This window comes from Fukomys damarensis, unplaced genomic scaffold (assembly GCF_012274545.1).
Source record: "Fukomys damarensis isolate Sample0158 unplaced genomic scaffold, DMR_v1.0_HiC HiC_scaffold_16, whole genome shotgun sequence".
NCBI classification, from domain to species: Eukaryota; Metazoa; Chordata; class Mammalia; order Rodentia; family Bathyergidae; genus Fukomys; species Fukomys damarensis.
This window is the reverse complement of record NW_022900928.1, coordinates 16,996,162-17,023,517: the sequence shown is the minus strand read 5'-3', so window position 1 is coordinate 17,023,517 and position 27,356 is coordinate 16,996,162. Positions and strand designations below refer to the sequence as shown.

At 48.6% G+C, this 27,356-nt stretch overlaps 1 protein-coding gene across 2 annotated transcripts in view; it reads left to right on the top strand.

Moving 5' to 3' along the window:
* The window catches only part of Parva (parvin alpha), a 144,203-nt gene extending 134,993 nt beyond the window's left edge, over positions 1–9,210 (top strand). For both annotated transcript variants that reach the window (XM_010615254.3, XM_010615253.3), the window contains 3 exons: positions 697–798; positions 1,374–1,446; positions 7,346–9,210. In XM_010615254.3, the coding sequence (XP_010613556.1) occupies positions 697–798; positions 1,374–1,446; positions 7,346–7,422 (252 nt within the window). In that variant the 3' untranslated portion in view covers positions 7,423–9,210. The remainder of the gene's footprint in view (positions 1–696; positions 799–1,373; positions 1,447–7,345) is intronic.
* Positions 9,211–27,356: the final 18,146 nt, after the last annotated feature.

Genomic DNA, 27,356 nt, shown 5'->3' with positions numbered 1-27,356 from the left:
CTGATTGCTTTGTTGTCTTCCCAGGCGGTCCTAGCAAGAGTTGATATTTATTAAGTGCTGCCTACGTGCCAAGCACTTCGCAGGCCCTTGGCTTGTATTAACTGCTTTAGTCTCCTCAGAGACCCCACTGCATCATTCCCGTTGTACAGATGAGAAAAAGGAGGTGCATAGGAGTTACAAGTCCCTGAGGCCTAGCTCCCAAGCAGTGAGGAAGTGAGGTGGGTGGAAAAGATGGCTTACGGGTCACCGCTCTGTCTTCAGAAACCAGAAGTCACCCAAGTAGCCTTGAGCCATCTGCCTTGAACATCACTGTTCCTTCCTGTACCCTTCCCCAGCTAACTCCTCATCCCGCCTCTCCCTCTTCCTCTCTGATGCTTTCAGAAGGCCTGGGTGACCCTTTTCATCCCACTCAGAGCAGCAGCTGCGTTGCCTCCACTGCACTCCCCCCACCGCCCCGAGTGTGAGCTCCTTGTGGGCAGGAGCCACCCTTGACCTGCCCCTGGTCCCCATGCCCGCATCGTGATATCCTGAGATAAAAGCTGAGCCCAGGGTCACGGGCTGTGACCCCTGTCAGCAGATGCCCTGCCTCAGAGCAGACTGGGGTAGCCTTTTGGGGGTGACGTGGTGGCAGATGAGCCCCAGGTAGAGCCTGGCTGGGAGGCTGAGGGCTGGTCCACCCCTGCCTTTCCCTGGCAGTTTGCAGATGGCGTGTACCTGGTGCTGCTCATGGGTCTCCTGGAGGGCTACTTCGTGCCCCTGCACAGCTTCTTCCTGACTCCAGACAGCTTTGAACAGAAGGTAAGGGGGCGGGGAGGAGGGCATAAGGGAAACCCAACCCACATCGTGGCCGGTGGATGCCACCTCTCTGCCAGTCAGTGTCAGAGGCAGCACTCGTTCCCATGAGTGGCCCTTCTTGTCCCCTCGCTATAGCGGCCCTGGTCCCCTGGCCCTGTGTTCCTTCTGAGTACCCAGCCCGCCTCATCTCTCCCTCCAGAGATGACGGGACCATGGCCACAAGACTGGTCAGACCCCAGGCCCATGCCCAGCCTCGTTCTGACAGCCTCCCATCAGCCATCCTGTCCTGCTCACATGACAGGAAGCAGTTGGTCCAAAGCAGGGATCTGCCTCTTGAACATGTCTCACCATCTGACACTGCTGTGTGCGCTCTGTCGTTCACCCAAGTTTGAAGTCCCAGCCATTCGCACAGGAACATGCAGGACAGGAGGAATGCTCCTCCAACAGTGGCCAGCCTGCCCCAGCGTGGCCTGTCCATTTCCATATCCATGTTCTTCTTCAGCTTAGCTCAGCCTGTCCCCTGGGGGTCTAGGCTGAGTGCGCAGAGAATGACGCATGTGTTGCATCTCTCTTGCCAGGTTTTGAACGTGTCCTTTGCCTTTGAGCTCATGCAGGATGGAGGGTTGGAAAAGCCAAAACCACGGCCAGAAGGTACTTTGCTCTTTCCTGGGCTGAGGACAACAGGGCAAGGTGTTCTTCCTGCATGTGCATGTTTGGGCAGCAGGGAGGGGCTCCAGTTTTGTAGCAGAGGGGAGAGTTTCTTTCCTGGAGACGCCTTTGTTGGTCACCAGGGAAGATGGGGCTGGGTGCAGGCACTCGGTCCTGGAGATGCTTTGTGAGCGGCTAATCACACGACCATGGGAAGAAAGAGTCTGAAATCCCAAATGTGGGATCAGGGCCCAAGTAGAGGCACTGCTGCAGGAATTGTCCTTGCCCAAGTCCTTCTGTCCTTGCACAGGACACTGACCTGCCAGCTGCAGCCGAGCGGGTCAGGGGCCTGCCAGTCAGCCCTGCACCCAGTCTCCAAGACAGTGGGCAACTTTCCAGCTCCAAATCTGCCCAGCAAAGAAGCTTAGTTTTCCAAGTTTAGGTTGCAAATACAGTAGTACCTCCCTGTCCATGGAGAATCAGTTTAAGAACCCTGAAGGGTACCAAAATCTACCCATGTACAAGTTCCTAGCATAAAACAGCGTCGTGTTTACATATAACCTGTGCACATCCTCCTGTATACTCTAAACTACCTCCAGACAACCTGTGATACGATATATATGCTGTGCGGATGGTTGTTACACTGTATCATTTAGGGTAGATGACAAGAAAAAACCCCATACGTGTCCATACAGATGTGATTTTTTGTTTTTGAATAGGTATGGACCAAATTTGGTTGAATCTGTGGATGTGAGAGCCACAAAGACACAGGGCTGGCTGCACAAGCCTAGGGGAGATGCTCCCCTGCTCGTCCAGGCTGTGTGTGTGCCCTTGGGAGTGGGAGGCGCATTTCTCCCGGTTGTCTCCATAATACAGACATTTATTTTCTACCACTCACTCACTGCAGTATTCCCTTTCAGCAGGGCTGGTGAGTCAGGATTGTGTCACGGATAATGTGTGTTTATGTCAAATCAGAGCGCTGGCTGTGGGTCCTTGAGCTTTCACTTTCCTGGTCATTTAAAGGCAAGGGGACAAGTAGAGGTACAGTGTGACACCCCTGCTGCCACTGCTCCAGCCTTTACCCTGACCTCCACACAGAGGGGCCTGGCTCTGGTCCAGTGGGCCTGGGACCTTGCATATCCTGATACACCAAGAGGGGTGACCCCATCCCTGAGCTTGGGGTTCTGCAGCCAACCAGGCAGGAGAAAGGAGGCTCCGGTCACCCCAACAGAATGACTGCTGTAATTGCAGCCACAGAAGAGGCACAGCCACGAGGCTGTGGGGATGGAGGCGGCAAGACCACTTCTGCTTAAGCACAGTGAGAAATGAGGATGGTGACAGTCAGGCTAATGCGTGAGGATTAGGAAGAAGTCCAGTGTGGGGCAAGAGCGAGTCTGAGTCCCACCTGGCTGTCGGCAGCCAAGAAAGGTCAACCCCTTACTCTCCTCTGGTCCCACTATGCCCTGAGCCCCGGTGACATTTAGGGAGGACCTCCAGCGTAGCTTATGCCTCCCTGGCAAGGCCACCGTGGCTATCCGAATGCTGCCAGCCAGAGCGGGGGGCAGGCGAGTTGTGTTTGTCCCTTCGGCTGCTGTTTGCTTCAACTGCCTCATGCAAAACTTTGATTGCAGTTTGGAAATACTTTCTCTGATAGTTTGTTGTTCGGGTGTTGATTTCCCTTAAGACAGGTGATTCCCCAGTGTCAGTCAATCTGTGAGACTGTGTCAGCGTCTAGATGACATTTCTTGGGCAGGGATAGAACTGCTTCCTATGAAACTTGCTGAGCAAAGTGAATGGAAAAACACATCTGCTTTGTTTGTTGTTACCCTGGGCATGGTGCCCACGCTGAAAATTTCCAGTGCATAAAGGAGAACTGAAATGATGTGTCCTGAAATCGGACCGGGTGAGAAGTGAATCCCAGCATCCCTCCGAATCTGGGCTTCCACCTAGACTGCGAAAGGCCCCAGTAAAGGCTGCGACTTTGCACAGGGTGCCAACGTGGCTGACCCTCGGAAGATGTCTCCAAATCAAAGTGGCTATGGTGGAGGCATTTTTATAGCAAAATGACTTTATGATCAGGCAAATGCACTGTTGGCTGTGTTTTTTTGATCTGCAAAGGTCTCTTGGACCTTGAAATCCCCTAGAAACTTCAAGCCTACAGCTCAGGTGTCTTCTGCTGCCCAGGCTTCACGACCTTTTTGTACTCTAACTAATGGAAACCAAGGGTGACAGCATCGAGGTCATAACCAATGCAGCAGCTAAAATACCAGCATGAAGCTAGGAGCTTTTTATTTAGGGTGGCACGGGTCTTCAAAATATCTGTGCCTCTCCCATTGGCACGTTCAAGTAGACTCGTCACTGGATGTGGTGGCTAAGAGCCCAGGACAGGCAGGTGGCACTCAGAAGAGTTCTAGGGCCAGGAAGGACTGAAGTCCACAGGGTAACCAGTAGCCCAGTAGAGTATCTAAAATGTGAGGAGTCTCATAGTTGGGATCCAACTAGGGTAGGAGATGCTGAAAAGCCAGGCAGGTGTCAGCAGCACAAATCCAGTGGTCCACTCACCTGGGGACTTAGCCTGTGGCTGACAGTGGGAACCTGTCAGCCTCCCTTCCCCATTTGCCTAGGAGATAAGAGTACAGGAGCCAGCAGTGGCAAAAACATTAAGCTCTGACACTAGCGAGTGTTAGCAGAGATAGGGAGCAACAGTAACTACTGGTGTCAGTGAATCGATACTCATTTCAGAAAATGGTCCTTGTCTAATGCAGTGGAAGATTTGTGATACCCCACCTGGCAGGCAAAATAATACTTCCTAAAATAAGTCTACGTGCTGGTTCTTGGAATCTGATCATATGTTACCATGCATGGCAAAGGAACTTTACAGGTATTAAATTTATGATCTTGAGATAAGGATATTATCCTAGATTATCCAGGTAGCCCCAGTGTAATCACAGCTCCTTCTAAGGGCAACAGGGCAGCAAGAGAGTCAGAGTGATGACACAGGCTCACACCCCAGGCCTGACTGGAGGAGAGCAATGGGCCAAAGAATACAGAGAGAGAGCCCTAGAAGCTGGAAAAAGCAAGTTAAAAGGATTCTCCAGTAACGCCTCCAGAAGGAATGCAGCCCTGCCTACCCCTTGGACTTTAGCCCAGAGAGACCCAGTTTGGACTTTTGACCTCTAGAACTGTGAGATAATGAATCTGTGTCATTTTAGGCCGCCTTTGCGATCATTTGTTGCGGCAGTAATAGGAAATCTCTTCGTGCTCCAGCCCCATCGTTCTCCTCACAGGAACGCTTGTCCATGTGTCTCAGTCACTTTCCTGTTGCTGGGATGAAATACTGGACACCTGAAACTTGAAGCAGGAGATTTTTGGCTCACATTTTAGAAATTTCAGGCCTTGTGAGGTTGGCTTGCTCCAGGCAGAAGCAGCATGGCAGAGGGGCCTGGCAGAGGAAGAGCAGTTCACATCATCATGGTGCAGACAGGAAGCAGGGTGTCAGGGGAGGAGCCAGGAAGGAGATAAACCCTTCCGGGTCATGCCCTCGGTGACCTGCCTCTTCCTCCCAGATCTCAACTCTTAACAGCGAATCAGCTGTGTCATCCCCATGATTCGGTCACCTTCCAAACATGGCTTTGAGGACCACTTCAGATCTAATATGCCAGGAGAACGTTCCAAGAATTCCCACGGTAGAACTCTTGAACATTGTTGGCGGGAATATAAATTGTTATAACCACTAGGTAAAACAGGATGGAGGTTCCTCAAAAACTTAAATTAAAACCACCATGTATCTCGTAATCTCACTACTGGGTATCTATCCAAAAGAAATGAAATCAGTATGTCAGAGAGACACCTGCCCTCCCATATCGAGTATAGCACTATTCACAATGGCCAAGAAATGGAAACGAGGTAGCATCCATCAACTGATGAGTAGATAAAGAAAATGTGTTATATATACACTGTGAAATACTATGCAGCCATTAAAAGAATGAAATCCTGCCATTTGTGACAATATGAATGCCTGGGCTGCACAGTGAGCTCCAGGTCAGTCTCAACTACATAGTGAGACCCTGTCTCAAATATGAATGGGCCTGATGGGCATTATATTAAATGAAATAAGCCAGGCACAGAAGGACAAATACTGCATGATCTCACTCATATGTAGAATCTAAAAAAGGTGGTATTATAGAAATTGAGAATAAAATACTGTAGTGGTTACCAGAATCTGGGGAGAGGAGGAGCTGGAAGAGGCCAGTCATCGGTTGTAGAAGATAATCAGACAGAAGGAACAAATTCTATGCTGTATTCTCCAGCAGATAATATAGTTAACAACAATATCCTGCATATTTCAAAGTAACTAGCAGGATGGACACAGTTAACAATATTTTGTTGTATAAATCAAAATAGCTACAAGAGCTGGGTGTGGTAGTGCACGCTTGTAATCCCAGCACTTGGAGGCTGAGGCAGAGAGTTTGAGACCAGCCTGGGCTGCACAGTGAGTGCCAGGTCAGTCTCAACTGCATAATGAGACCCTGTCTCAAAAAAAATACCAACAACAACAAAAAAAATAGCTACAAGACAGGATTTTGAATACTCTTACTGCAAAGAAATAAGTGTTTCAGGTGATTGTAACCCATAAATATAATTATCATATCAATGAAAAATTTAAATATTTTTAAAAGAAAAGAATACACATGATATTCAAAACTTGGGACAGTTCTCAGATGGACCTGGGCCTGGTGGCGCACACCCATAAATTCAGGATTGTGGGAGACTGAGGCAGGTTGATTGCAAATTTAACTGGGGCAATTTAGTGGCTTAGCCTGTCTCAAAATTTAAAAAGTTTTTAAAGGGCTGGGGTTCATTGCCAAGGCCTTGGTTCAATCCCTTGTACCACAAAAAAGAGACTCTGACGTCAGTGACATGAAAGGCACTGAGTGTGTCCTCACCCCTCAACCGGAGGCTGTTTTCTCCTGGAATTGCCGTGAGTTCCATTTGTCTCTCCTTAGCCCCAGCATCTGGCAGGCTCTGACCAGTGCCCCAAGTCCTGACCCCTGACAGCAGCCTCGGGCAGCATACAGGCAGTCAACAGTCCTAGTTGCTAACTCCACAATTGATCAGGCCAAGGCTTGAAGCAGGCTGTCTGTGTAACATTGGGTCACAGTACATTCCCAGAAACCCAAGCCCCTCTGCCAAGATAGAGCAGGCTTCCATGGTCACCCACTTCGCCTGGGACTACTTGGGTGGCCAGCCGTTGGCTTTCCTGACAAGAACTGATGACACTCCGTAGCTGTGACTGTGGTCTCCTCTGCCCTCAGCCACCTGGGGTGGTAGTGACAGCAAGAAATGGACTTAGGGCTTAGTCTTTGGGAATGGTGACCCCTGGAGTTGTCCAGTACACAGACTGCACCGATGTACACAACAGCTCTGTTAATGAGGCCCTTTTCTCTGCATGGAGAGTTCCTGTGCCCTCCTTGGCCTTCCTTGATGAGGGGAGGCAGCCTGGGGCCAGTGGCCCACCCTGTCCCCGCTGACGTCCAGGCATCCACCTTTTTCTCTCACACCTTGTGAAGGTCAGAGGCAGAGGGACAGGAGCCTTCGGGACAGGCGAGACTCAGAGCAGAGTCGAGCCGGGGCCCCTCATCTGGACATGCCTTTTCCAGGACACAGCCTGGTGCCTGCTTTACTGCAGGGAGGTGACTTCCTGTGCCCCAGACTTCTCTGCTTGCTTCCTCTGTCCTCCGACTCTGCCATCCTTCCACCCCCACCTGTCCCCAGCTGCCATGAGCCAGCCCAGGACCAGGCTGGACAGATGGGGATGAGTGGCGGATGGGCGAGGAGAATCATTGCCAACTTTGGAGCATGCAGCCCCACTGAGGCACGTGGTGTTTTTGTTTCTCTGCAGACATTGTCAACTGTGACCTGAAGTCCACACTGCGAGTGCTGTACAACCTCTTCACCAAGTACCGGAATGTGGAATGAGGGCCCGGGTTGCCACGGCCCAGTGCCTCTCACTGCAGGCAGACTGGACCAGCCCCCAAGTCGCCTTTCCCTGCCTTTTCCTGTCCCCTGCTCTGTGCTCTCCCACAAGCCCCTTGTTGGCAACCCAGGGATAGCGGAAAGTGGAATTGAAATCTGGAAGGAAGTGACCAATAAGCCTGTGGGCTGACCCTACCTCCCAGGCCCCCGGAACTGACCCCACTGTGACCCAAGAAAGCCGTCCCTATCCAGGTGCCAGGCACACACGTCCCTCCCTGTGGTTTGGGAATAAGCTCAGGCACGAGTCCCGGGAAGATGAAAATAAAGACCATAGTTACCATTAACGGGCATAAACTATGCCAGGCACCACACTTAAGTGCCCTGCTGGATTCAGATTCATTAACCCTCACGACTCCACAGAACTTGATGTTATAATCCTCTTTGGCAGATGAGGAAACTGAGGTTCACAGGTTGAGAGCCTTGGCAGGAGGGGTTGGCATTTGTTAGGAACCGGTCAGTTACGGCACACACCCCTGATCTCACCGTGAGGGCAGGTCAGGGCTGGCTGATTCACACTGAAACTGGCAAATTGAATTTAACCCAATTAATAGTGTGTGTGTGGCACCAGTCATGTCCCTCAAATCCTTTGTACAAATGAAAATTACTCTTAATTCCTTCAGATTTATAATAACCCCATACTCTGGTTTCATGGTGACATTTGGGAAGGATTCTGTTTAGAATTAATGGAGTGGCACATTTTGCAGCCTTTTTGCTTGATTGCATGTAATGGAAATGCCCTATATTTCCCTGCAAAATAAGTACTCAATTCATTATCGTTAGGCAAATGTACAATATACTTAGGCATCACAGAGAGCTGGGCACAGGCCCATATGAGCATCGCTTGGGAAGTAGGGCTCTTCAGCGGAGACCCTTGAACTTTGAAGAAAGGAACTCCTCTCTGCCTTCTAATTGATCATTTAGACCAGCCTAGCTAAGTCTGCCCACATGCAATTACCAGCTAATTCAGGAGAGGAAAAATGTAAGTCATTTAGACCAAAGCAGAGCAGTTCCCTTGCGTGGGTGACTGACGGGCTTGTGGTTACTTGTATCTCCTGTATGTGAACCTGTCATTGAATTACAGAGCTCTCCTTGTGCCAGCCTGCCTCTGGGTCCAGTAGGGAAAGGAAAGGGGGATTAGGGAGGTAGGGAGCCAGAGCCCAGGGGAACAAGAAGCAGGGGGGAAATATTTGCACACTTAACATATAGGGGAATAGCCTCAGAGACAAGAAAGCGTGGCTTATGGTACTTAACACTTTTGCCCTAAAATTGACCAAGGCCTTGGGATAATCATCGTTTGCGCCGATAGTATATCTTCATTAGAGAATTTTCAGGAATCCACCAGTTAAGTACAGCCAGTGTAGCCTCCTCCAGAATTGTGTGACTACCTTGTCACTAGCCCATTTCTGGTCTGAGGAATTTCTACACCATCATGAGTCAGGCCTCCAGTTGTCCAAAACATTCCTTTAGCTTTCTCATCGCTTACTATATCGTCTCTCTGCAGTAACTCAGAACCAGAGATTTCAATACACTTCATATTTCTTTGGATAGTTTGCTCTAAGAAAGAACTGTTACTCAGCATACTAAACATTTAGGATGTAAAGGGAATGCACCGTCTTGTGTCAATTTACGTATAAGAATGTAATTCTTTTCTACCCAGTGAAACATGTTTATCTTTGGGAAATACTAAATATTAGTATAATGTTTCTTGTTGCTTTTTAAAATGTCTTGTAGCAAATAAAAATTAAAAAAAATGCTTGGTCTCCTTAAGCAATACAAAGTGGGATAAAATAAGAGAAATGCATTCAGTCAAATATGTTTTACTGAATAATGCTTGTCTCCTTTTTTTTCATTTTTCCCTTTCATTCAGGGTGCAAATGTGCAGGTATCTTTATTAACAGCACTCCTTTTTAAAATGTATTTGCATAATGAAAACATACTGGAACACTTGGGAAGGTTTGGGTTTTTTTTTTGTTTTTTTTGTTTTTTTTTTTTGAGACAGGGTCTCACTATGTAGTCAAGATTGACCTGGAACTCACAATGTAGCCCAGGCTGGTCTCGAACTCACAGCAATCCTCCTGCCTCAGCCTCCCAAGTGCTGGGATTACAGGCATGCGCCACCATGCCCGGCCTGGAAAGATTTTAAATAACAGTTCTAACTTATCAGAAAACTGTGCTTCAGGATAGATCATTCCAGAATCAAGGGGTGTGGCTCTGGCTTTATAACCCTGTCATCTCATTCCTACAGATTCTGGAATTTCCTACTGAAGATATGTCCATGTTTGCAAAAGGAGAAAGATGCAACAGAATAATAACACTGCAAACCAGACTGTACCTTCATCTCCAGGGCAGAGGGCAGAGAAGAAACTGAAATATGACTCAAGTCTCAGGCTGAAGGAGTAACTCAGTGGCAGAGCTAGCCTGGCACATATAAGATCCCGAGTTCGATCCCTGGCACTGAAGAAAGGAAATTAGTCCCTGCAGATTTGTAGTACGGATTCCCTTGTAAATTTAAATTCACTATTATTTTAATAGTTAATACAAAAACAGTACAAAATTCACAAGGCATAAATGGGTATTTCCATCTCTCTTCCCCTCAGCGGCCAAGATCCTCAGCTGTTTTGATCATTTCTTATGCACACTTCCAGGCGTACTCCAAGCAGATAAAGCCTGACCTACATGTAAAACCTTTGGGTTTTAAAAAATATATAAATAGTTCATTTTACATGTCATGCACACTGATTTGGTATTTTTTTTTCATGTTATTATATCTTGGAGATTGCTTTACATTGGGTATTTACAAAAATCTTTCTACATTTCAAAATGAGAATGTGAGTGCTTTGTAAGCCCATACACAACCTCCCAGCTGGAGCTGGGAAAGGCAGACCCTGCCGGAGGAGAAACCGCCTCTTCTGTGAGGTGCAGGGGTGCAGGCAGCGAGGCGAGGGGCCTGGTTCCAAAGGGATCTTCAGAGGCCTGGGACTGAACTTTTAAAAAGTTCTCTTTGAAAACATTATGATCAACTGTGTCCGCTTTTTCTTTTCTTTCGGTGCTGGGGGTAGAACCTAGAGCCTTGTTCATGTTAAGCACGCATACTACCATTGGCTACACCTCTGACCCCAGCCCAATTATATACAATTTGATTAAGGTTTCATTGTTGCATATTACTAGGTCTACTAATCTGTAATTGACTAAGAATGAATTACAAAGTTTACCAAGAGCCCTACAGTATGGTTCTTCAAGTCCAGCTACCAGTCTCACAGTTTGGTACAGTCAAAGGCTCCAATTTCCTATGTGCAGGTAGAGTTGACATTTCCAAAGTCTGGGAAAGGGTTTCTCCATCAGCACACGAACAGTGTTTCCTTGAGTTGGTTGCAATTTTCAACTCCTGCCATTGGTACTTTTTAATTAGGAATTACTGTTAGTGAAGCTTTATCATTACCTGTTTATTTTGTTGTGGGTTACTTGGTTAACCCTACAGAATACATTGAAGCTTATTTGCATTAACAGTATTCTAGGGCTACAATTTTCCAATAACTAGTCTCTACGACATGTATACATTGTGGTTCCATTGTGAATCATTCCACTCCAGCCCTAGAGCAAATGTATACATAATCCACCCCCTCCAAATTGCCACTAATTTATTTTTCCACTGGAAAATGAGATAGATGGAGTTGGTAGGTCAACCAGTTTTGCTGTGCCTAAGTGAGGACAGACCAAAAATAATTCGGGATCCACTGCCTTTTATAAAGCCCACTACAGGAATCCTGGCTATATAGTACAACCTATCTGTACAAGACAGAGAGATCCTGAGATCTTCACTAATTCCAATACTGCGTGTCATTTCCCCCATGAAACTCACTTAGGTCTGTTCAGAAATTCAAGAGAGTGGCTGCTGATACTGAGAGCAAAAGAACCGCACTGAAATCAACTCAGGGACCAACCTGCATGTATCAGGCTTCCTAAATATTCGCAGAGTCAAGTCTTTTGGAAAGAGAAATCCGTGGGAGTCCGTCACACAAAGGTTATATGCATAAATACTAAGTCTCTGCTTTTTTTTTTTTTTTTTTCCTTTTCTCTGAAAAATATAAGCTTGGGAAAGCTCCCAAAATCTGCTTATGGCCCCGTCTTTCCTAAAGTGGCAGCAGCTTGTGTGAATGTGTACATATGTGCTCCTGGCAGCTCTGCACGGTGACTGTGCCCAAAACAGGACGAATCACCCCAGACCAAGGCTGGCCACTCTGAGTATTGCAGCCTTCCCAGGTAGGGAGCTGCCAGCGGAACATCTTAAAGTACGTTCCATCGGATATTGATAGACATTGGGTGGAAAATGTCAAGTTTGGTAATGTAAGGCTAAGAAGTTAGGCCAGCTTGATTTGAGTTTTGTTTTTGTTTTCTAATGGGAGCCCATCTCAGAGTTTCCCACACTAATGAATATCAGTACTCCTAAAGGAAAACAGAACAAGGAGCCCAGAGACAGCGTTCCTTGTTGACCGTGGGACTCATTTGTTCCTTAAAAATGGCTAGGATCAGTGCTCGGTGGCACTCACCCACTCCTTTAGCCAGTTAGCCACAGATTCAGCAAGTATCGACTGAGTGACTACTCACAGTCTAGAGAAGGAGACACACACGGCGTAGTGCAGTGGTGGCGAACCTGTGGTATACAAGCTATTTGTATCACTGAAAGCTCTAAAAGGTTCGCCATCCCTAGCTTAGTGTTAGATATTATGATAACCACTATAGAGAAGTACAGTCTGCCTTCCGTGCACAAGTTCTGCATCCACAGATCCAATCAACCACAGGTCAAAAAGATTTTTTAAAGTTTATATATGTACTGAACATGTCCAGACTTCTCTTAGCATTATTCCCTAGCTGATACAGTAGAGTAACTGTCCACATAGCATTACATTGTCCTAGGAATTAGAAGTCATCTATCTGCCACCTGCCTTGCAAGCACAAGGACCTGAGTTTGATCCCTGGTAAAAAAAAAAAAAAAAAAAAAGTCATCTAGAGATAATTGAAAGCACAGGGGAAGAGGACTGCACAAGTTACATGCAAGTGCTGCCCCCTTTTATATCAGGAGCTTGGGTAGTGCAAGAGTGAAGCACCTCAGGGTGGTCCTGGAGCCCGCCCCCACCAATACAAAGGGATGACTGACTGTACTGAAATCTGAAAGAGGTCTGATTTAGATTTTGAAATCGGGAGAGGTCTCTGGCAAAGTGACATTTTAAAAGTAACCTTGCAAGCGGAAGGACCCGAGTTCAATCCCCGGTACCAAAAAATAAATAAAATAAAAGAGTCGAGCACAGAGCCTGCCATTCACGGGCACAGCAAGGCTGAGTATTCCCCGGCAGGAGACTTGGTTCCCTGGAAGACGTGGTGGGAATCCAGAATGGCTAAAGTAGGAGGCATTAAAAGAAGATGTGTCAGATTGCAAGCATAAGAAAGAAGAGAAACATTTAAAATGGTTCCACTATGTGGGAAGCTATGTGAGTGACACGGAGGTCTGCGACTGCCCTCCTTATCTCCAGACCCTGGTCATGGCTGGAGAACAGGAAAGGAGATGGAGCTTATGCCTGCCACACCCCCAGGCTGGTCGCCATGACGACTGCTGGGCAGCCCTCCCGGCAGGCGCCCAAGACTGCAGAGGCAAGAGGGGCTCGTAGGCCAGCCCCAAACTCTCTGCATGCTACCTGCTGACGCTGAATGAGGCTAAAAACCACCAAGGGTAGCCATGCTGCCAAGCTTCTCATGGCAGAGGGTGCCTGTTTCATTCCTGTGTGGGTCCCATGGCAGACATAAGAATGCTGTCATCCAGCGTGTGTAGCATAAGGTACAGCTGTCTGTTGGTATGCACCTCCAGGATCCCCTGCACATACTCAAGTCCCTTTGATAAAATAGCATAGTTGCTGGGCACAGTGGTGTAACCCTGTAATCCTAGCTACTCTGAAGGCTGACACAGGAGGATTGCAAGTTCAAGGCCAGCCTGGGCAACTGAGCAAGACCCCATTTTATAGAAAACACATCAACAGTTGAGTGTCTTGTGATACATCATTCAAAGGTAGGTTTATTATTTGCTAGGGGTTTTGAAATGCCAGAAATAAGCTAAGAATCCCTTGTTGGAAGAGCTCCTTGTTGGAAACTGGTGGGTGGCTGCCTGAGACAGATGCTCCTCCTTGGTGGCCCCAGGACCTGAGCAAGCTCACTCTTGCCTCTACTTCTCCCAACCTTCCACCTGCAGGTGAGCACTAGCTTCAGTGCTGGCACTTAGGAAATTCAGAGAAGCACAATGATTAAGAAAAATGGCATTGTATCATTGAGACAGACGTTCCATTTCTTTGTATTGATTTTCATGTTTTCACATCTTCAGATGCGATTGGCAGCATTCCAGGACACACAAATGTCATTAAGGTGACTGCTTTAAACAGTATGATGTTTTATTGCAGTGGACAGGACAACAGATAAATATTTACTCTGTTGCACGTTGGTGGCTTGGTATGGGAGTTAGGGTGGGGGCTGCGCAGCTCTATGGCTCTTCTGTGGCTTCCTAGAAACCTTGGAGATGACCTTGCTGCTCGCCTGTAGAAACACAGTGCCTGCCCTTGGCAAATATTTGTCAGTGTTTCTGAAAGCAGCTCCTGGAAGCCTCTCGTTGCTCAGGCTGCAAGGGCCACCACCACCCATCTTTATTTGTTCCGATATTGAAGAATATAAACTCTCCCTAGACTGGGGGTCTTTGGAGTAAAATCATGAACCACGAGGTGGGTGAACAACAGTATGGTCACAGGAGGGTGTGGGCTCTCTGCTATCCACGTCTTTTCTGTCACTGCCTGTGAGAAGCCAAGCTCATCACCAGTGGCTCTAATCAAGAGGTCTGTTCAGATAGCCTTGGTTTATAAAATTCAACCACCAATATGTTTTCATTTTGCAGATTGAAGGGCTCCCTGACCTGCTTGCGTTCAGTGTGGTTTGTCAGTACAGTAGGAGTGTTCTTTTCTGTCCCTCTCTAGGCAAAATATTCTCACTCACAGGAGCATGGGCCTGCCTAGCACTGATGACATTGGGCTCCAACCACCAGGGGACAGGAAGAATTCCTTTGCACATCCCAGAGCTGGAAATAACCAGGACACCCATGGACAAGTCATGCTATCAAGGCAGGGAATACAAGTGGGACACCTTTCCTGCATGCTGCCTTGCTGAGTATACAAAATAGGATCAGAAAATGCAGGGCCCTTTTCCAAGTGATTTCTCTACCCTAATGGGTACCACTGTAACCCAGACATGATAAAGCAGCAAGAGAAACCACTGAAGGTCCCAGTTAGATTCTCTTAGAAAGCATCCCAGCCCCAGTTTCCATATATCATGTAGGGAGATCTCCCTGCAGGATCAGCAGCCTTGTGTTTCATGTATATTTGCTACTACAAAACCCATACAACTCACCCAAAACCCTAATGCAGATTTAGGGTCCTTTTCCTAAAGTCTTCCTTGTTGCTGGGAAATCATTGTCTTACTGCTACAGATGCCAAACCGCCATTAAGGATCCAAAGTCCAGCCCAGGCTTGACTCCCAGCCATTTTACCTTTGTCACCACACTCAGAACTTCTTTGCCTCTTTCAAGTCACTTCTTGGTCTCCCCTGCTTGCAAATGTTTCTACTCTTACTCCTCGGCAGGAGCTGCTGTAGAAAACTACAGAATGGACACGCACCGGCCAGCTAGTCACCCATCAGGTGCCATCGAGTGCTCCCTGGCTTGGGAAAGTCCCTGTCATTTTCATGGGTTGCTTTCCTCCCCCCCTCAACTCCTGTTCTTTCCTTCTTCCTAGGCCCCTTGTTCTTTCTCCCCCTATGTCCTCGCCTTTCTGTGGCATCTCAACATCTCTTCTCACTGCTTCTCTTCACTTCTTCCTTCCTCACTCCCTCCTCTGCCTGCCTGATCCAAGATGATGGACTTGACTACAAAGTCAAGCTTCCCTCCCGCAAGACCTCCTGAGATTCACTCACACACAAGCACATTTCTAGAGCTCGTGTTATGACCTGGCTTACTTTTTCCTTGCCTATGTTTTTTTTGTTTTGCTGGTACCGGGGATCGAACTCGGGCCTGTGAGCTTGTGAGGCAGGCACCGGAACCACTGAGCTAAAACCCAACCCTAACTTTTTCCTTAAAGCTCTCTCTTGCCTCTATACAGATCCACAAGGATTCCACCACCTCCTTTTTCTTCTTTGAACCCCTAAAATCAGCCTCTAGTTTCCAGAAGCTAAAACTGCTTTCTGAGAGGTCAGCCCTAAATCCATGGAGCGGGTCCCAGGCTGGTGAGCAACAGAAGGATTTCTACAGATAGGGCTGAGCCACAGGCAGCAAGCACGGCAGGAGATGTGGGGAGATGGTGTCATTTCCCTGACCCTGTAGCATCTGGCCTTGTGGGTGGCCAGTCCTCCCTCCAGGAACCCAGCTGCCATGGCTTCAGAGAGTCAGCATTCATCCTTGCCTCTTATTCTCTAGCTGCTGTTTGTTCCTAGGTGGGGCTGAGTCCTCTTCTCCAGCTGCAAATGTCAAAGTTCTCTCTGCATCTCTTCCAGGCCTGCTGCTTTCCGTCTCTCAAAGTTGGGTCTTTCTAACTTCACATCTTCTAAACGGGCTACCCCAACCCCCTTGGACACCCAAACTGGACTTTGGTTCTTCCATCCCTGCCCCTTCTGTGGACATCCCTTCCCTCTTCCCAGACCCACAAGGAAGTTCTGAATGTTCTGCTCCCCCGGTACATCCCATTGATCCTACTGATTGCTTCTTTGTCAAATGTTTTGCACTGATCCCCTCCTCTTCAGAACCGCAAGTCTTCCCTTCATCTAGGGCTCACCCGCTGGTGAGCTCGTCCAAACTGCATATGCAGCCTGCCTACACTTTTTGGAATACAGCCTAGGTCATCTCACACCCCTTTCAAACACCAGTGCTGATGCTTACTGCACATTTACAGTGTGTGCTTTATAGCAGTATCCTCATTTTGTCCTTTTAGCCATCATAAAAGGTCAGTACCAGTATCCTCCCTGTTCTAGACAAAAAAAAAGGCATGGAGAGATTTAGTGACTTAATCCAGGTCACATCCCTTGTAAGTGACGAAGCTGGGCAAAGGGCTCCAGAGTTCCGGTTCTAAACGTGTGAACATGAGCCACTTTCTCAGAACCTTTGCAGCTTCCACCACCCACAGACCCACTCTGCCTGCTCATTGTGCTGGTCCCAGCCTCAGGCCTTTGGTCTGCAGAAGACCCTTTGTTTCTCACTAGCTTGTACTCAAAGTGAATTCCTGAACAACCAGGCTGTGACTGGAAAGGGCAGTTACTGATTGACTTTTTCTTCTTAGTTCCAAGACTATTTTCTGTGTCGTCACACTGTGCTAGGCACAGAAGAACTCTACAGCCAGCAGGCCCATAAGCTTCAGCCCCGTGCACATGACAACCTGGTCTAAGAGGTCTGTGGGGCTGGGCCCAGAGAAAGAGAAAGAGCCCAGGGGTTGACACCTCATGGTGAGAGGCACAGGGGACAGGTGTACATAGTTCAGCCAGGGGTACGGGGAGGGAGTGGGGAAGAGGAGGATTCCTAAAGGTAGAGCTGAGCCACACAGCAAGGCTCAAGGACAGGGCGGGCAGGTGACGCCATTCACAGAGAAGCCAGCCTGCTCTGGCAGGCGACAAGCCTGAAGGAGTCTGCTGAGCCTGCTACACCTACCTGGACAGGACGAGGCTGGAGCCTGGGCCTGCGAGCTGGACACAGAGCAGGAGAGAGGGTACTTCACCCAGCAGTGCCCGGCTACACCCTGCATCTTCTGTAACAAAATTTTTTCTGAGCTGCTGGGCTACCACCTGCCTTGAACCACCCCCTCCATCACCTCCACTTCTGCCACCACCAGGGAAGTGACTCCTAAGTCCGCAGCTGAGAGCACCAGTGGATTCGGCAATAGGGAACAGGGCAAATGAGCGTGACAGCAGTTCTGACTCTGGGTCCAGGAGAGCCCAGAGCCCAGAGCGGCCTGTGCCATGTGTGCCCGGATGTCAGCAAGAGTCGCCTCCACAGTTCCTGACTCGAGTTCATTCACGCCAGTCTCTATGTCACTTGAGACTGAAAAGTTAAAAGATGCTGCATCGGTGCAAGTCAACGATTACTCTGATCATCTTTCCAAACGAATCCTAAGAGAAAGAAGAAAAACGCGGGCCACATGCAACAACCATCTTCTGCCCTTTGATTTCCCAATGTGGAAATGCGGCAGCGAGTTACACTGCTGGAACCTGGCTCAGGGTAAGCCCAGGGAGGACAACACCGGCATGTTTTATAGACACAACCATACCTTGAAAATGTTGATTTACAGGCAAAGGGCCTGGGTTCCAGCTCCCACATTTGCTAGCTGTGTGTATCAGACACTGCCATCTCTTTGAGATTTCTTTGTTTGGAGGGAGATGTGAGAAGGGGCGGATCACATGAGCCACCCTGAGGACTGGTTTTGGTTCTGCTTGCCTGATCAGAAGGTGTCTCCTTCTCTCCCTACCCTCTTCACACCTGACCCCCACCAAAGCTGAGTTCCAACTACAATAGTGACCACCCGAGACCCAGGAAGGCTACCCTATAACCCAGTGACTGTCAAGGGGACTGAGTAAAAGCTAGGCATGATGGCACATACCTATAATCCTAGCTACTCAGGAGGCTGAGGCAGGAAGATTTCAGGTTCCAGGCCAGCCTAGGTAACTTAACAAGACCTTGCTTCTAAGTAAAATTTTAAGATGGGGCTAGGGGTGTACTCAATACTAGAGTACTTGCCTAGCATGCACAAGACCCTGGGTTTAATCCAGATGATCACAAGGGAAAAAGAAGTCCAAAAGAGGACATTTGGTGGCTGTGGACATTCTGTCAATCCAAAAGCACCAGAGATTTGAGTCCTTACTGCCATTTTTATTCCTGAACAGAGTAGAGCTCAAGGGTTGGCAGATAGCACACTTACTCTGCTCTTCATATATCTATGACAGACACTGCCAATCAATATAGCTCTGGCTCTTAGATTGACTAGTGATGTCTGCAGTGAGTGACAGGGAGGCAGGAATAGTATAAGGAAAGCTATTTGCCACTGTGACATGGTAAAAGTTGTAAAGCTTAGGATGCTAACATGAGGCTCCAAATAAGTACCTGGTACCCATGTCTGGACCAATTACTTATAGGGCAGGAGGAAAAATCTACAAGAAAACCATAGCCACCATCCAAACAACAGAATAAGCAAGAAGGGTACACCTCCTAGGAGAAGGCATATTGATCTGCCTGGGTGAGTTGTGGTCCACCCCTGGAAAAGCCCCTTCCCTCGGTGTGGAGGGTAGTGCCAAGCACATGTTGGGCAGGAGCTAGTAAGCCCAGGCAGGTGGAGTGCTGTGGCCAAGATAGCCCTCAAAAGAGGGTAGAGCTATCTCACCCAGCTTCCTGCTTCTTCCTCCTACAGGCAGGGATTCCAGATACCTGTGGGTCACCAGCCACTGCATCTGACCCCTGCAGCCAGGCCCTGAAGAATGGGACCTGGGAGTCCTTGACTGGGTTCTAAGGGCAGAGGAGCAACCACAGTGAAATCCAGAAGGCTCTTTGGAGAAGCTTGCCATTTGAGAAGGATCCTGCTAGGTCATAAATGCTTCACATTCCTCAGCTTTTGCCTCCAGAATTTCTGGCAGCCTGAGGAGTTAGCCAAGTATTCACAGACAGCACACAAATTTCTCCTGCACTGGGAAAGGCCAGGCCAGGCCAGGCCAGGGTCCAAACTGAGCCAACAGCAGACTGAAGCTGGGCTCCAGAAAGGTCTGGAGGCAGGAAGGGCTTGGGGGATGGATGCCACGGTACCTCCCAGCCCCCCTTGGGACCAAGACTTTCTTCTTCTGTTAACCTCCCTATAGAAGTCTCCCACTCTGCCCTGGACTCTGCTGAAGGAAACTTGTACCTAAAGTCGCAAATCGGCACAGCCTCCCCTGGGGACCCAACAAATGGCCAGTATCCTCTGTCCCCATCTGTGCTCCCTCACAGGTGCTGTCCCTGTGCTCTGAGCTCCCAGTGGGTGGCTACAGTGTCTCACAGGTGTTCTCTAATTTGTGGAGACCCAGTCTGAAACTCTCAAAAACAAAGCGGTGGGGAGAGACAGAGGGAGAGAGAGAGAGACAGAGAGACAGAGAGACAGTCAGAGAGACAGAGAGAGAGAGAGAGAGAGAGAGAGAGAGAGTGTGCTGGGGCTGGACATGCAAGCACTCAGTGGTCCACCCCAGCCCACATGCTGACCGGTGCACAGAGCTGACTGGCAACAAGGCTGCCCCAGGGGACTTTTGACCTTTTGCCCTGAATTTCTGTGGGATGATACAAAAGTCAACAGTCTGCTTAAATACCTTCATTATATGCAAGTGTGTTTCCTGACTGTCACCCATGAGGTAGGTGTAACCAACCATCCTTACAGACAGTCAAATGGTCTCCGAGATATCAATGAGCTGCCTGTGACCACACAGCATGGCAGCACAGAGTAAGCTCCCTCTCAGGTCTGGGGATCCAGGTGACCCCTGCTCTTGAGGGGAAAGTAGGGTGCTTCTTTGCTTATGACCCATACAAGAGGAGTTGGATCCAGTCCTCCGCCACCTCTGGGCAGGGACCTCCTCCAGGAGCCCCGGACTTGCCCCGCCCCTGGCCCAGCGGCCCTGTCACTCCCTTTGCATATCAAGCTGCTGTCCACTTCTCGGGGAAGCCCTGGTGGCCTGCACCCTAACCCAGGTGCCCGGAAGGAGAGTCAAAATTTAAACCAACGCCCTGCTACTCCCTGGGGCTGTGCCCGCACCAGACTCAGAATTGCTGTGACCCAAGATGCTGCAGTGGGGGCCTCCAGGATGCTGACACGAGAAGAGCGTGAGTCGGTGGGGTGCAGTTCACCTAAGGTTTTCCAGGTCATATGAATAACCAGGGAAGAGGGACGTGAAGGTCCCAAGCACCATGTAACATTGAGGAGACAGAAACCTCAGTTACCTTGATTCCACTGGTACCTACTGTATGCATAGCAAACTATCACACTGTACCCCATAAACACGTACCATTAATATAACTAATAAGGTAAATTAACGTTGGTGTTTTTCATAAAAGAAAACCCTCTGTTACGCAGCAGCCAGGACAGGAAGGAGCATTACTGCTCTGCACAGGAGAGCCAGTGCACTGGGCAGACCCAGGAGGGCAGGCCTGCTAGTCCCAGCCACACCACCCCGGCATCCACAGCTGGGCTCTGTGTACCTTGGTGATGAAGCTTCCACCTGCCTCTCTGCCTCCTTCCGTCCTGAGTGCACAGTGCCCTGGTGACCTGATGCTACTTAAGCCTCATGCCACCCCCAACATGCCTGAGCTGTGCCTCATTTTCCTTGCTTGGCATACCCGTTTCCCAAAGGAACTCTTGCTGGCCATCATCCAGCCTGCTTGCCAGAGGCTCTGACATCTCGCCAGTCCTCAGATCCCCACTTCAGGGCTCGGACTTGGAGATGTCATCATTCCTTTGCAAGAATCTAGCCACTGGATGTCCTTAAAGGACAGAGGGCCTAGAATTCTGCCACTGTCAATGCCAGCAGAGGAGAGGCAGAAAGGTACAGTGTCATAGGACTTCCAAAGCTTAGACAAGGTTTTGAGGGGTTTGGGAAGAAATCATCCCAGAGGCAGACATGGGATCCAACAGCCGACATCATAGCCACCTGCCATCAAGTGACAAGGAGCTTGGTGGATGCAAAGCTGCAGAGGTGCCTAGAGGTAAAGACTGAGTACCAGACCAGAAAAGGCCTCAGGTCCGGCCCCCAGGCTGGAGCACTAACATGTATCGGGGTCAACAGTGGTAGCTCTGGAGAAGGTGGGTCAGCCAGCACAAAAAGTGAGGGGTCTCACTCAACCTGGGGATGTTCGGACACTCAGAAATGTGTGCCTGAGAAGAGTCTTCAGTGACCAGGGTACACAGAAACTGCTCTCCGCAGGTCAGCCCCGCAGGACACACAGAATGGCGGAGAAAGTTTGCAGGTGGGCCTGGAGGGGCAATTGGAGAATGTCATTCAGGAAACATTTCCTCATCCCAAAGAGGATCTGTCCTGCTTAGGATCGGTAGAAGGCTCAAAATGCAGAACTGGAGAGGAAGGAACAAGGGGGATATGTCAGATCTTCCATCACTAAAATCGACACAGAAGGTCTGAACGGGGCCCCAAGGACAGAAAGGTCTGGAGAACTCAGCAGAGCACTCTAAAAACAGCAGAGTTAAACTGTTAGCTTGAGTTCGAGTGGCCACTGCCATTGGAACCAACTTCCTCAGGAGATGATGGGGGATACTGAAAAGAAACCAAGGTTCAAATGCTGCCTTTGTCACTTATTAACCACATACCACCAGGAAAGCTACCTTCTAAGGTCCTTCTAAGCCTTAATGTTCTGAGCTGTGAAAATGGGAATCAATCTACACAGGTTTTTGTGTAGATCAAAGTCAAGGAGATGTTGTGTCAAAAGTCTCCATGATATATGACTTCCTTGCTTTCCACACTTAGGGGAAACAGGTCATGGGGAACATGGCATAGGGAACTTGGCAAGAAGTGGAGAAATTCAAAGTAAAACAGCAACCGAGCATGGTGTGCCTCCGGAGTGGGATGCCCATGAAAGCAGCCCCCAGAGGGGGACCAACAAAGGATGCAAGAACCCCAGAAAGGCTGTAAAACAAGAACTATGAGACTAGAGTGTCCTGATGTGACTGTCCAGAGATGACCAGATTCAGGGCAGGACAGGATTCTCCATTCTCCGAAGCACATTCAGCAAAGCCTCAGGTTCCCACTGTATCTGGTTCACCATGTTTTGGTGAATACGTGTTTATTCTAAGGGCATCCAGTGGCTTCCACATATCCTGGTGGTTGGGACAGGCACAGAGGGGGCTGTTGGGCACATGCTGTGCCGTTGAGGAGGCCAAGACATGAACTAGGTACCCAAGAAAGAGTCGAGATACAGAGCCAGCAGTTCCGAACACTTCCAACTCTGGCTCTAGCCTCCTTTTGAGTCCCCTCCGAGGCTACAGAATAGGGATGATGATTTTTCCCCACAAAGACCCCACAGGAACACACAGAGGGTGAAAAAGCACACACTAAAGACTGGCGTGAGCAGAGAGTAACGTCCCATACTGCCTTCTCTAGCCTGCGGTCCCGCAGTGAGAAGCCACAGTACAGAAATGACTTTCTCATCAGAGCTGGAGGAAGCCCATACTGACTGACATCCAGGCCCCAAAACTCTGGGGCTAAGGTCAAAGGGAGAGAAGTTCTTTTGGGAGTTGGGCCAGATGAAAGCAGCCTCCATGGTAACTAATTCACTACAACTGTGTGCAGAACAAACAGCCACCACAGGGGCTGAGCATTCCCTAAAGATCCACAGAAGCAGCGTCCCAGTGGCACCTGAGCAGTGAGATCCAAGGCTGGGAATGACAGAAGCTAGAAGAAGACGGCTCCTGCCTGAGCCTGGGAGGTGATGATTCCCTTTGTAATTCTCAGTCTTCCTCCCTCCCCCACAAAGGGTGCTTGCTTGTCGTGCAAGTTGCATAAGATTATCACTGCAAAGTATGGGGTCGGTCATTCCCAGAAAATCCTTCTCTTAGCCCTGTAAGAGCTCCCCAGGTGGTGGTGACAAGATGAAACAACCTAGCTAGACCATAACCAAGAGATTAATGATCTCAGTCCTCAGAACAAGCCAACCAGCCAAGCTCCTGCTTCCTGTTCTTTGTCTGCGAAGAGGACATCTGGAGTAGACTTGCCCCTCTCTGGAAGTGCTTCTTGACGTATCAGCTCTCACCCCGACTTCTGGCACCTGACCAGCACTCACATGTTCTTGCTACCATTCCACTACGGGCCGCACTGACAGAGATGCCCAGGCAAACTGACATTCCTGGTCTAACAATTGTGTGAAACCCACTGGAGAGGGCCTCCTTCCAGGAGCAGCCTAGACGCACCAGCACCTTTGCCCAGGCCCATATTAAAGGACAGGATTTCTAGCACCTCAAGTTCCAGGATCTCTAGAACTCAGCCTCTGTCTGTAGTCAGGCCTCTCTCATATCCCATATCCCATCCCATGTTCTGCCTGTCCCTGTCACTTGTCTGGGACCTGTCAACAAGGGTGACAGTTTTCCCTGCAGCCCCTGATCATCTCAGCTGCTCCAGATGTTGGGCTGGGCTCTGGGAGTCTGAAAAGCCATTAGACACAATCCTTGCCCCCAAAATATCTTTCCTGGGAACTGCACACAGATTTGTGTGGGAACAGGAGGAACAGAAGTAAGTTTTGAAAGCAGGATAGAAGTTGGCGCTGAAGGACTTCAGATGTCCTAAGCCAAAGGACTAGTCTTTGTCCTACATTCGGGAATCACAGAGTCTCAGAAGTTCTCTCAACTTGGAGGTGATAGGGTCAGGTGTGACCATGGAAAGAGGGGAAGGGACCCTGTGCCAGTGGGCATGCCTGTCCCTTCTGACGCCCAGAGTCAGGTGCCAGGCCACACGTTACTGCTGTCCTGCTCCTGTCACCCTGCAGTCTCTCTAGTGTTCTTTCTGGCATGATCAAGGGACTTGGTGGCCGTATTGAGGGCCCAAAAGGGTACCAGATTTCAGAATGCAGTGCAAAGTTGTAGCACTGGCCTTTCACACAGATGGATTAGGTCCCAAATCCAAACACCCTCTCTGTGCAACCCTGGACAAGTCATGACACCTTTCAGAGCTGGGTTCTATCTCTGCAAAATAGTTTTGCTCCTTGCTATGATGGTGCAATGAGATAATGTATGTCCAGGTGGCTGGAGTGGCCTGAGGACCCAGAAGGTTCAACAATTGCTCACCGCACAGGAGCCCTACCAGGTCGGGGTCTCTCATGAGGCAGCTCAGCCTGGCCCAGGGCAGCAGGGGAAAAAATTCCTTCACTAAGAGAAATCCAGAGATCACAAGTGTCCTGCAGACCATGACAGACAGCATCCTGACTCCTCTGATGCCCCTAGGGTGGGGGAACTTGGGCTGCACTCCAAGGTTTATAGCCTATTAATAGCCAGTGGCAGCAGGTCACCATCCAAGGGACTCCGTGGCCTTTCCCCTCTGCTCTCAGCACACTACTCTTTAGAACCACTTAGAGTCATGTTTTTTGGCAAAGCCGACAGGAGAAAAGGAATGAAATTCTTCCTAGAGAAGACCACCACTTTCCCCAAATTGCTTTCCAGCAAATATCCACACATTCCTCTCTTCAGCAAGATATAGAAAAACTTTACTTCCCTGCTGCTTTTTTTGAGTTCCACAGACTTTTCTTTGGAGTAATTATGATGTGACTAGGAGTGCACATCATAAACACTTTGATATTTTATTTTATCCTTACACTGAGGAGGGACTATGCTTAGCCCCATTTTGTAGGCAGGAGAATGGGATCTCTGAGAGTGTATGTGATTTGGTGAAGGCCAAGAGCCTGGAATGGAAATTCCAGGATCAAATTCAGGATCTCTGTCTCCAAGGACTATATTATTTCTATTCCCCCACACTGCCTCTCATTCCTCCAAAAAGCTTCTTCTGGTGCTTTTCAGAGTTGCTCTGTGGATAACACAGGGGCAGAGAATGCCAACATTTGAAAGGACCTGCTGCATTTCCCACACTAGGTGATGTATTAGGCAGCTGTTCACCACTGTGACAAAATCCCTGAGACAGGCTACTTAAGAAGTAAGGAGAGGTCCATGACAGCTCATGGTTCTGGGGGTTCAAACCCGAGGTCCTGGTTAGGCCCACTGGTTTAGGCACATCATGGTGGAAGCAAGTGCTGGAACAGGTCCTCAGATCTTGAGACAGGACTAGGGGGTAGGGCATACCCTCACTGACCTAAAGCCCTCAAATCCATAGCACGGCCCAATACCGCCACCCTGGTGACCAAGATTTTACACGTGAACCTCTGGGGAAGAGTCATCCTAATTGTAACAGGCAGGAAGCCTCCTACAACATCCCTGGGGGACGACTCCCGTTTTCCAGAATACACAGTGAGAGGAACCAACGTTAACCACCCTGCGATGGAATGTATTATCTTAGTTGTCTTCACCTATAAGAAAGTGCATGAAGGTCCAACATAATTGGCCTAAACTACAAGGAAAGTTCACCCACACAGCAATATGAATGGGCTGGTTAATTCAGGGGCTCAATGATGTTATCAAGGCCTCGGGTCCCTTCCAGCTTTCAGCTCTGCCTTCCTTCTCAAGTTGGCATGATTCTCTACATAGACTCAAGATAGCTGCTCATTTCTAGTCAGCGCCGGCAGCCTCAATGACAGCCAGTGAAAAAGAGAAGAGTGTTTTGTGCATGTCTCTCCCATATATCTTCTTTCTTCTTTGTAAAACAACAAAATCTTTCCTGGCAGCCTTAGTGATGTCCCGTTATGCCTTCCTGGTCAGAACAGATCTTCATGGCCACCCTTAAACCAATTATAGGCAGAGGGAATGAGATCACCAGGATGACTAGCCTGAATAAAGAAGATTATTAACATAAAGAAGAGGCACAGAATTCCTAAATATAATTGGGGTTTCTGAAATGTCAGTAAGGGAAAAGAGGAGAACAGTTCGGAGGGAGCTGACCAACTACTATATCTCCGATCCCAGGAGAGGCTATTTTCTCTATCTCGCAGAAGAAACTAAACTTCAGGGGCACTAAACTCCTTGAATGCTTGTCTGCTGGATTCTAACTGGCATCTCATTTATTTCTACAGCCTCAAGAGTCTCTAAAAATAATTTATACACATGGCACTCAGCATATCATCAGCTCAGTTTTAATGCAACAAACAGTTAGGGGTTTCCTGCCATGTGCCAAGCAATCTGTAGGGTACTGGAGTACGAGGCTGACTCAGACAGTGTCCCTCCTCTTGAGCTTAAAATCTGGTACCTTCTGGATATTGCTTTTAATTACCTATTTTGCTCTCCATTTTCTTGTCATTATTCACTCATACTTACTTAGCACACATAATATGCTATGCATTTTAGAAACACATAGTGTTCATGTCGAGTTTCAGGATAAATATTTGTGCCCCATTTGGCAGACAGGAAAGTGAGTTTTAGGGGGAAGTAACTTTCCCATAATCATAGGACTCAGACCTGGCCACCTAACTCAGTTTCCACCATCTTTCAATCACAATCTCTCACCCTCTGGAATGCTCCAGATTATAAATAAAAAGACACAACATGGGGCCAGGGATGTAGCTCAGTGGTGCCATCACCTACCTCAAAAGTGCAAGGTCCCAAGTTCGATCCCCGGTACCCACCCCCCAAAAAAGACACAACCTGAAGCCAGTATGTGGCTATGTAGGTCTCATAAATTATTGCCAAAAGACCAGTTTTCATCTGTGTCTGCTTGTCTTTCCACTGCATTCATTGGAGACTGCCCTTCCCCACCAAGATGGAAGTCAGACGGGCCTTTATCATTCTCTGCTGCCCTTGGCTATCAGAATGCCACCCAACACATTAACTCAACCCAACACATTAACTCAAAGATGAGCGTGAGAACCCACCACCAGATAAGAGGGTAAGGGACGCTTCTCTCGACTTATTTTTATTAGTATGTTTGCAGTATATAGTGCATATATTTCCTGTGGAGAGTTTTGTATATAACACATCTTAGGTTTTTTTTTTTCAATCTCTTCCCCTCCACTTCACCCCACTTCCTCCATTTCTCGGTCCCTCTCACACTTGAAAAAGATCAGTCTTCCTATTTCACACTATCTTTTATTTTTCTCTTTATATTTTTCTTATATAAGAAAAACCGGGCCGGGGATTTAGCTCAGCGGTTCAGTGGCCTGCCTTGCAAGCACAAGGACCCAAGTTCAATCCCCGGTACCAAAAAAA